Source organism: Callionymus lyra, chromosome 12, assembly GCF_982586985.1.
Source record: "Callionymus lyra chromosome 12, fCalLyr1.hap1.1, whole genome shotgun sequence".
Classification (NCBI taxonomy): domain Eukaryota; kingdom Metazoa; phylum Chordata; class Actinopteri; order Syngnathiformes; family Callionymidae; genus Callionymus; species Callionymus lyra.
This window is the reverse complement of record NC_141829.1, coordinates 21,339,565-21,350,829: the sequence shown is the minus strand read 5'-3', so window position 1 is coordinate 21,350,829 and position 11,265 is coordinate 21,339,565. Positions and strand designations below refer to the sequence as shown.

General features: G+C 39.5%; 1 protein-coding gene across 4 annotated transcripts in view; it reads right to left on the bottom strand.

The window, feature by feature from the left end:
- il1rapl1a (interleukin 1 receptor accessory protein-like 1a) overlaps window positions 1–11,265 on the bottom strand; it is a 199,489-nt gene that overhangs the window by 3,598 nt on the left and 184,626 nt on the right. Inside the window, exons 8-11 of one of the 4 annotated variants that reach the window (XM_087804153.1) lie at window positions 8,566–8,711; window positions 6,761–6,907; window positions 3,208–3,378; window positions 1,211–1,255 (exon numbers count right to left, since the gene is read on the bottom strand). In XM_087804153.1, the coding sequence (XP_087660279.1) occupies window positions 1,211–1,255; window positions 3,208–3,378; window positions 6,761–6,907; window positions 8,566–8,711 (509 nt within the window). The remainder of the gene's footprint in view (window positions 1–1,210; window positions 1,256–3,207; window positions 3,379–6,760; window positions 6,908–8,565; window positions 8,712–11,265) is intronic. The other 3 variants (XM_087804154.1, XM_087804155.1, XM_087804156.1) reach the window with 3 other exon arrangements.

Sequence of the window (11,265 nt, the reverse complement as noted above, 5' to 3'; positions counted from 1 at the left end):
GGATCCTTTTAAAGCTCCGCTGACGTTAAATGAAATGTTACTTTTGAACAACAACACATTTAGCCTGATGTAATAATTCATGCTTTTGATTGTTTGATTGTGTAATAAAATTAGTTGGTGCAGTCCATGCTTACATCGGAACCATTGTCACATAAACAAGCAATAGACAGACACACAAGACAATGGGATGGTGAATTCAGAATTTATCTTTGTTCCATTTAAACTCACGATTTTCATGCTTCTTAGTATGTCTTGTATGGACGGATTGGAGCGCCATCATTTGGAAATAAATACGTAGACATTTACATAAATTAGTAAATGTAACGTATATGTGTGGATATTGGGGATGTAGCGGTACGCTAATTTCACGATACAATTAAACGTGTTATATTTTACACACTTACGCATTATTTTCACAACGCTTTTATTAAATTTTTGTGATTTCTACACTGTATCCTCTTGTCCTCAGTCACCGTTGGGATCTTGCAGGATTTCCAAGAATCTTTAGCTGCAGAGGACTTAATGGCTGCTGCCGTCTAGTGTTGGGAGGTTTAATTGCAACACCAAAATGAACATATCTTTTTTACGTTAATTGTAAATTATGTTATTAGTGATTGAATATCGATTCAGTAGCGATAAAAAACCCCCCATTAAATTGATATAAATCTGTTCATCAACTCTCCATCAACATCCTTAGTGGACATTATAATAATTATTATTTTTTACTTTCTTAATTAAGACACATCTATCACTTCATAACCTGGAACAGCTTTTCAGCCTCACATATTGTCCCCTATATAATCCAGGGAGTTGGGGGCCCCCCCTGGTGTAGGTATTGTTTTCCTTAAGAGCCGCAACAAATCGTCTAATACCGTCTTTCACGGTCTAATACTGATCCAGCGTTCTCTTCTTGTTGCTCTAAATCCATAAGTAAATCCATCCCCGAGTTAAAATTTGCAGAGTGTGTTCATTTGATTGTTTGCTTTTGACCAGTGTGACAAAGTATCTGAGCGTCGAGATCAATACCGGAGCGGACGGATGCTACAGTCGTGAGCTGAGCGCTGCACTAAACGGTGTCAGATGATTGATAAAGCTGTGGGATCTGTTCAATTATGGGACGTGTTGCTGTCTATTAAACAGCCCGATGCTTGGGAAGGACGACAACGAGCCGGCGAAAAGGAAATACGAGGAGAAGACTGAAGTGGAATACCTCCGAAGAGTCGTGTGTCATCCGGGTAATGCTCATTGGTGAAACCTAAACATAGACATGGCAACATTCAGGTCACAGGAAGAAGACAAAAGACAGACATAAACATAGACAGTTGCAAAAACTCATCTCCGCCACTTCATCTCTTGTTTCACAAACGATTAATCACAAACACTATTTCCCTGATTGGACATTCATCTGCGATGATTTAGCTCGCCGCCAGAGCTTGCGGCAATTTTCTTTTTGATTAAAGGCAAGAGGCGGCCGAGTCAGCAAGGCTCAGAGCTCTCGCGCACACTTCCCACTGATGTTTAATTCTCTGTGTTTCAACCGGGATGTGTTTGCGTTTTATCTGTTCCACAGAAAGCCTACAGTACAAACACAGAGCATCACTGCTAACTAGAGCAGGCTGTGTACGACGGCTCAGACAGACTACTAAGCACGGCGAGCACACTTGAGGACTTTTTCTGATAGAATATTTTTGGACTTATAAAAGCATAGATGAAATAGCAGAGCTATAATGAATATGAATACACCACTATTGTATCTCGTATTCAGATTTTTTTAGGTTTCATATGCCGGCCAAACATCGGCTCTAGTAGAGTTGTCGGGTGACTATGAGACTTTTCCTAGAAAACTAGAAAAACATTTACTTTAGAAACTTTTAAATTTAAGACAAACAGTAAAATGGAGAAAGTAGAATGGAGGCGAAAAGTTTTTTGTGGCTTCATAATTCTGAAAGACTTTAATTCATCGCCAACTTCAGCCAGAATTTGACATTCATAATAAACTGAACTGAACTCACTGCTGTCTACCAAAGTACCAAAGTCTCGACACAAACTGACATCGATACTATCACTTATAAAGTAATTAGTTACTTTATATTTGCAAGAAATGATAATTTCAACACATATATAACATTCTATATATGAAGGGCTTATTTCCAAAACATGATAACGGTCACATTATTATTGAACTCACTCGTCATCTTGTTCCACACGTTAGCGTTAGCTGCTTGTTTAAGTTCTATATACCGCTGTTGATTCTGACGTATAATGTTGACGTTAAAGTAATATTTTTGTTTTGTATCCAATAATATGACGTCTACCTTTGCTCTGAGTTCAGCTTTGCCAAATTTAAAAAAGCATTGAGGGGTTTCTCTATGATACAAAGTTTTACCGGTTGTTTTTTTCAACAACCGCAATTGCCAGAGACATTCCATGTCCAAATGATTGCCAGGGACCCACTACACCTGACCCCTTTGGCCCCTCCCACAGGGGGTGAGCCCACAGAGAGGGGGGTGCCATGGGTGCATTGATGTGGACATTTGTTGAGAAGATAGCCCAAAAGGCAAAACCTCAGCTATGGTCACAAACTTTGGGCAGTGACCAAAAGAACAGGGTCATCTAAATGAAAAGTCTGAAAAGAGTATTCTCTGCAGGGTGGTTTGGCGCTCCCTTATCGAGCATGGTCATCTGGGAGAGGCTCCGTGTAGAGCCACTACTCCTTCAGGCTCTGAGATGAACTGACTTGGGCTTCTGATTAGGACTGCCCAACAGTAGGAGGCTATGAGGAAGACCCAGGACATGCCATTTAATCTCCTTAATCCTCATACTGGTTCCTCATGCTCCAAATCTGCAATCCCACGGCAACGAGGGCTGACAAAAATACTAAAACTTGACGAATAAGGAACAATGTAAAGGTTGTACCTTCAGTTTTGAGATTCTTTGGGACCTCCCTTGGTAAAAAGGGGTATCCCAGAATGCCTTGTGCATCAAGCCTTAAATAAATGGCGGCTAATACCAGGAAAACACGGAGCTGACGGTGATTTATTGTCATGTTTTGGAAAAGAGCGATTCATGATTTTCTTTTATGCCTTCTGGCTTCATTAAGTGCATTATAAGACTCATCGTCACTCACAACACACGACAAGACGATGAATAGACACAAGACAAGACGATGGACAACATCGAAGATGGTCACGCAGAAATCTGACTCACTTCCTGTTGGGATGAGATCCCGGTCGGGAATAAAGAGTTTGTAGCCGTAGTGCTTCTCCAGGACGTCTGGAAGGATCTCCAGAGCGAAGCGTTCTTCTTCCCGTGTCTCCTGACTCCACTGGTCAGGATCCACCTTGGTGTAGGACAAGTACGCATCGTAGTCTTTGTTCTCTGCAAGACAAACATCAAGAGAAGACAAAGTTAGTCACCACAACTAAACAAAATCTTCATTCTGTAACCGTTGTTTTATCTCATGGTCAAGGTGACCCAAAGGCCTGGAAAACAAATGTGTTTGTGGTATCCCTTGTGTTGTCTCTGGGTCAAGGTGAACAACCTAACCGGGCATTCGGGTCACTTTGACCCTGATATAACACAACGGTTTAATTTAAAGTTTCATGAAAAAATCTGTGTAAAATCACTGAAAATTATGTAGTTCACATGCCAAACCTGTATGTGGCAGTGTAATACACTTTATAGCACAGATTCCATAGGCCTATAAAAGAGGGAGCACTACTCTACTGTTCTTCCATTGTGAAGTGATGAATTTGGGGTGAAAAACCGTGGTGACAAGGATGGGGTTACAACAATAAATCAACGCTGTTAATTTGATCTTAATTATTTTTATTAACATTTTTCTAACATTTTTACATCTTTTCTAAAACTATTTTCGTTTTGTTCGTGACGTGACCACGAAGTGGGGGCCAAATATCACTAACGTAATCATACTATCCAGAAGTTCAAAATACAAGCTAACTGTTTCATCACAAAATTGAGAACTTCTTTACAAACAGACAGAAGAAAAACAGTATTTACAGTACAATTATTTTGGAATTAGCAATAACGTTTAGCATTTTTGACATTCCCAACATAGCTTCTGGACTTCTGAGATATTTTATAAACCTTTTCTGAAAGTTAAGCAAAAAGCATTTGGTGAATATTTTTCTTTTTAATCCACCATGCGGAGCTCTAACTAAAGACCTCTAAATTAGATTCATTATTATGACCTTCTGTGTGATCGATTGGACTTTTTGTTATTGAAGTTCTATAGTAAAACACGTTAATGGATCCAAACAAAGTGGCACTTCTCGTGGAATAAGTCAGAGCCAAGAACAAACTTTCAGATGTCCTTAGGTAACAAAGTCTGCCAGCGTGTAATTGGGGAAGACACCAAAAACTCGTCAAATCAAGCAACACCTTGGAGAGATTTCCCACAAGACAGAGGGAAGAACTGAGACAGCAGAAAATAGATGATGAGTAAGACTGGTGACATGTTCTGTAAGTCCTAGTCATTATTCTCTGCAGAGACAGGAATATGGGCCAGCCAAAATGGGAAAAAGGGGCTTTATCGCAAACATCTTTGAAATGCACTAGCATGGCCACGACTGAGCTCCGTCGGATCTGAACATCAAACAACACTCTCAAATTACTAACCAACCTTGCAAATAAGCCACCTAGCAACCTCGGGAAATCAAAACAATTTTGTATCTGTGCTCCCTAATGGAATGACTTAAACATGATAAAGTTTGGGCCCACAAAACACAGTGTAATAGATAATTAATGGACTTGGAGAAACAGTCAAATTATCCTTTCTCCAAAAAGAAATGAGGTCATTCTCCGCTGAAGGTTTTGCAACACTCGGATTAATTATTTAAAACGAGAAGAGAAACACAAATTCTGAAGTCGAGCAGAAGTTAACTTCTGTTCCGCAAAGATAACAGAGTTGTACTCAGGTTTTCAAGATGGATTTGACAAGATATTGTGACGTTGAGGTCAGGCGGCCACTACATTTTATGCACTATAGACCAATTTAATGTCTGCTTTATTTTCATTTACCTGACAGTTGGAAAAAAAAGCAAAAATAAAATAGTATGATTCTGTATCAGCAGGACTCAAGATGATGATTTTGTTTTACTAATTTTCAAGTGAACAAACATCTTGATTTGTCATGTCAATAGTTGGACATTTATAATCAATAAATCTATAATTAAAACATTACCGGTAACAAATTCCTCACAGTACCAGGCCCTGATCTGATGCTCAGGGACCAATAGTTTAGATTCTAAAAAAACAAACTAAACTAAACTACAACTGCAGCTAAAAACAAGATTGATTTTGTTTGGCAAAAGAGACAAAGTCCTCCGTGCCAGTTTTCCGTGATTGCTTTTTAATCTGGGATTTCCTAAAAAATCAAATTGTTTTTCTTCAGCAGAAAAAAAGATTCCTCATCACAACAATGGATCCTTAACAAATAATTCCTGTTTGCTTGTTGGTGAGATTCCCCTGTTGTACTGTTGAGTCTTAAATTTGTAGCTTTGTTGGAATTGGAATAATTTCCTCTGGAGCTCGCGAGACTGGAGCCTATCCCAGTTTCATAGGGCAAGAGGCAGGGGACACCATGGAAAGGATGCCAGTCTGTTGCAGGGCACACAAAGACAGACAACCATTCACACACACACTCATAATTACGGACAATTTCCCCAAGTTCTCAATCAACCTCTGTATGTTTTTGGACTGTGGGAGGAAACCAGAGTGCCACAGAAAGGTCACAAGTTGGCTTGGCCTGGAAGCGAAATTAGCAACCCTCTTGCTAACCACTGCCCCACCGTGCACCCCTGACATACATTTGAATCTCTGAATTAAACTTTTAGTTTAGCTTTGCTGATAGACGGTTAGAATTGTAACAACTTTAAAACATTTACAATGTATTGTTGGATTTCAGTTGATAATTGCTTGATTTTAGTTGAAAATTCCGCAGTATTGTGTATACAAAACGAAAAGAAAGTGTATGTTTCGTACTGTAACTGAACTATTGAAAGAAACTTACAAAAGTACTAAAATCTGTAAAGTAAAGTACCAGATGGGATTGAAAAAAACGTTGGTAGTGTAGTGTTAGATCAACTATCCTGATTTTGTTTACTTGAATCCTGAAAGTTGTTTTATTTATTTGACATATACTGTGCTTTATAAATCCATGTAAACACAGCTTTTGGTAGAGAAATAAGTCATTTTTTATTAAACATTGGATTTTTACTTTATTAAAAAAACTCCTTCACTATATTAAAAGCGACTCCGATCACTGTCCATCAATATGTTATATCACCAATCTCCTCTCTGAGGATGTGTTTGGCTGCTCTGGGTTATCAAAAGCAGCTTTGATCCTGCGCAGCCCTTCATCCTCTTATCTGACCTTTGACAGCGGCGAGTGGCCATCACGCCCTGACATATGGAAACAGAGCTTTTTTTAAATGGGAAACAAATTGAAAACCAGTCCCTTTTCTTTTCTATGCAACAGAGACGAGAGTGTACACACAGAGAGGAAATGGGCTTCTGTCGCCGATTCTAGAGTCGTGTCACGATGAGATGCTCCGATACACACATGCACGGACACACACACACACCCGCTCAGTAAATAGAAACGAATCATTCACCTCCCTTTAAACAATCGGAAAAAAAAATCCCACTTTCTCACTGTTAAATTTTCAATCAGAGCGGAGTTTGGAGTTGAACATCGGAGGTTAAAGGGGCTTCGGTCAGACAGTGTGATTCATTTTACCTCCATCCACATCCTCGCTGCCGAAATTCCTCCTGTAGAAAAGCATCAGCTCGATCCGGTAGCATTTATAGAGGGAGATGAGGAAGATGAGAAGCAGCAGGATCGCTCCGAGTCCTCCTGCCAGCTCAACCGTGTACATGAGCTCTGCTGAAGACACACACACACACACACGGCCAGAAATATGAATATGTTCGACAAAAACAAAGCTTGAAAATGCATATACAATCAGACGTTTGAGATTTAGGATGCGTCTGGTCTCAATGTGCGGCGCGGATGATTAAGGTTGAATAGCCTTGTTGGTTCTGAATCAAATCAGATGGAGGGAAAGAAAAGAGAAGATAATGAGAATGTTATTCGCTCTAGTGACACGAGCCTCTGCAGTTTGGCTGCTTTCGTGATGAAACTTGTGAAAATGTTACAAAAGGACGAAGGCATTTTCCAAACAAGATGCCACAGTTTCATCTCCCTCCCCATCACTGTGTCCATCTCCTGCTGCTCTGTCTGCGCCTCTTCATTCATCCCTTGTCTCTATTATCGCCTCTCCATCTGAGCAAGCTGCTGCACGGACTTATGTCCTGTACAGAGGCAGCATTTACCTGCTTGCTACGGCGGGTTCAGTCAGCGGGGGGGTGAAATGGAGAGCGATTCCCACGCTGCCTTTCCTTGCATTTTAATAAGATACCACCAGTGTATCACATTATAGTTCTCTTTTTGTAAAATCCCTACACAAGCAGGCAGTATTGATGTTTAACTTTGACGTTGTAGACTACGATCTGGATCCACTCATCTTCTGAAGAATCCCACTGTTGAGAAATGTCTTCTTCGCTTATACTTATACTACTTATACTTATATGTTACTGCCACCTGGTTTTACATTATGCTCATTGTAATCAATTTTACTTTAATTACTTAAAACGTTTAAATCGATATATTTGAACCAATTATCCGTTCTTCAACCTGTTTTTTTATTTTTTTTTTTATTTTTAAAAACTTTTTTTTTTATTTATTTTTTTGCAGAGTGACAAAAAATACGTACAATACAAACACAATTAGACTGACTCTGTTAAATTAAAACCAAAATGTTCATTGTCGACCACGCCCCATGTTACATTTCACAATAAAACAGATAAAAGAAAGTAAAAAAGGTGCATTGAGATAAGTCAGGCATACATTGCATTTAAACAAAAACAGAAAAAATATGTGGCTTAATATCAGCGCGTTCTGGTGCAAATATAAATATTCAATTTCTTATACTGCTTGCTCTTCTTAAGCTTCCTGGTTACAGTCCGTAGTGTCAGGATGTTCCTATGCTGGTAACGCGATCATCCTTAGTGTTTGTTCTCATTTCCCTGGTGCTTTTCTCGATCTTTCCATGAGTGTTTGTGCTGTTTCTTTTCATATGTGTCGACCTCTGCGGTATTTATGGTTTGTTTTCTATGATTCACAACCTTGTTTTCAATCCGTGAATGATGCTTGTTTTGGTCTTTTACAGGTTTTTCCCTTTATTTAGTTTGTGTATTTCACCTTTTGTTCCTCCTGTCTCAGAAACGATTTGTCTTTTAATATATGTGTGTTATTAAAACTTTCACTACGACGTGTCTCGGCTTCCAATTCCAGTTCCTGGACGTTGGACAGATATCGCAGGAACATACAAGTACGATAGACTCAACCATAACACACACAAATGAACTGTTAGGAAATATTAAACCGGTCCAGAACCTTACTTAGGGGACAACCTTTTTTGTGTCACTCCTCACCTGCATAATTTCCTAATAATGTCATTTTACATCTTTATGAATTCTCACCTTTCCGGTTCAGCTGGATAGTAGCTTGGCGACGACCGATACCATTCTCCACGTAACAGGAGTAATTCCCCAGGTCTTCTTCTTCCAGAGAGTCGATGGTGAGGGAAATGGCCACCTCCTGCTCCCCCAGATGTTCCCTGACCAACCTGGAAAGAAGGAAATAATTAATATAAAGATATTAAGCAGCGAAGTCGAGGTAAGACTCAAGTGAAGCACATCAATCAAACAACATATTGCAGCCCAACGTGTTGACTGTGAATCCGCCATAGTATGTTAATTTCTTTCACTGCATCCAAAACACACGAGAAATGAAAATCAATAAGGACCCTTCTTCGCATTGTGCAGGAGGGGGAAATCAAATAACAGCGATGAGAAGGAAATCTTTTTATAGTGGCTGCCATGGTAACGGAGAGCGGAGAGCAAGTAATATTCCGTAAAGTAAATGAGTGGCCCTGGTGGAGCCTGCTGGAGGAGGCAATAGAGAGGTAATGCTCTCTCACACTATAGACTGGCACTACTTAGCCCACTTTTCTCATGTCCTCAGATTAAATGCACTTTGCGGCTGTGTTTGGGATGTGGCGTATGTAAAAGATGGAGAAGTTGGAGCGATGGGCATAATTACTCTCCCTCCGATCTCACCTTCAAGCTGCCAAGGAGTCGCTTGAAAATGGCCTTGGTAATTGAAAGTGCAGCACACTCTCTGCACAGGGACGGTGGATGGTATTTGGAGTTGAAGCTGATTTTGTTGCGCATCGTTTGTGGGATGGAGTCCTGTGAGATACGAGCTGCTGGAATAATTCATGTCTCTCGGGGGACGAGGCAGATACTTTGAAGCCTCCAGTTTCACACTCATAACCGCGGCACCTGATGGATAAGAATCATAAACTCTGCAAAACACTGGGCGTTGCTGCACACTTTGCATTTGCCTTCAGGAGTTTTGTGCAGGGAGAAGATTCAAGCCATGACCTTCAGTCATGTTATGTATAGCATTCGCTATGTTAAACAACAATAAATCAACGCTGTGTACATGTTTATGCCTATTAAAAGAGCAGAGTTGCTGAAAACTAGTTCAGAAAATAGCCAGAATATGTTCCCCACTCTAACTAACACGATTATTAAAGTGCTTTACTCTCTGCGGGACGTATTTATTGTCAGGTTCAACAAGCAAGGATGAATAAGGATGCTTGGAATTTGGATGGGAGTTTATTTTCTTAAGCGGGACATGCTGGTGAAGCTTCATGAAACAATGAAGCTCAGTCCAGTGTCATTCATAGCAGTTGTCCTGTCACGGGAACCAGTCCGTGAGGCATTTATTACCAGACTGCATAGAGAGAGGAAACCATTTATTTTTCGAGTATTATCTTTTTATAGTTGCATTAATTATTACTCTCCCAGAGTTTAATTTTGAAGAAAATAATGAGGTCAGCTTGTGACTCTGGATTTGTCAAGATGGCTGTTTTGGTTAAAAAATATGCATTTGAAAAATATAAAAATAAATAAAACACAAACTCCATATCAGACAATTTTGTTTTGAAGAAACCAGCCAACAGCCCCCACTGATTTTCTTACGCACGGTTTTTGTGTAAAGGTGGACATTAAACTGGTCTGCTGTGCAATAAAGGTTATGGACCGCTGACCTAGTGGGCTCTAAAAATATGGACCCTGCCTCATGTCAGTATCCCTCTTCTTCTTTTGTCATATTACCTAAATTTCTTCCTTCGCATCCTTTGTATTTTCTAATTCTACTTTTGTCTATGTTTTCTACCAGATTTGCCTGTGTTTGGGTCCTGAGTAGTTTCTGGTTCTCAAAATCAAAATGTATTGTTTAGTAATATATGGACTCATATGTAGTAAACCTATGGAAAATTGAATAATATTAGTTTCAAAATTAATGTATTTTATTTTTGTTTATTCTCATTTCTTAACTTTACGCCAATATTGAACATTTTTATGATTTACATACAGAAATTTGTATTTATTGCATAGTCTGTGCTTACAGATACATGTAGAAGCATTGCGCATATTTTTTTATTGTATTCAACACGACTTTAGTGTATCTCCAGTTGGAACTAAGTCAAGCTAATAGTGCGTTGGTTGGTTTTCCAGCACGATTTTTGACAGTTTAAAGGTTAAACTGTTGAGGTTGTCAGTACATCTGCTGTATGAAGGGCCCCTAAAACCCTGGTATACCTGGAGGGGTGGAAACTAGAGCTTTATCAACTGCATAGGATCACATGACCAGCAACATCTCACTAAATAGCCCTATAGAAGAGTGGTCCCCAATACCCAGTATAGGTCTGTAAAGGCATTTTATACCGGGTCACAGATCCTGAAAAATCGAAACATCAGCCAGTCTCTTTAGAAAAGATGCTTGTCAGGTTTACTAAATTAATACAACTGTAAACTAGAGAAAACCATTTTGTAAAGGAAAAAAACAGCCGAAGACTTACACTGATTCAGCGTTATTTTGAGGTTTTTTTTGTTGCCGTTTTAATCTAAAGATCGGTCTGTTAAAGCAACGCCCCCATTAACCCAATCCATGTATTTTGGGCAAGACATCTATGATTATGGTCCAAAATATTTGCTTTACTTGTCTTTTCTCTCATTCATTTAACAACAATTGTCTGAATGCTCAATCCCACACACACCTGCGAAAACAACCAGTGAATTTGTTCAATAGCGTATTGATCGCTGCCCTGA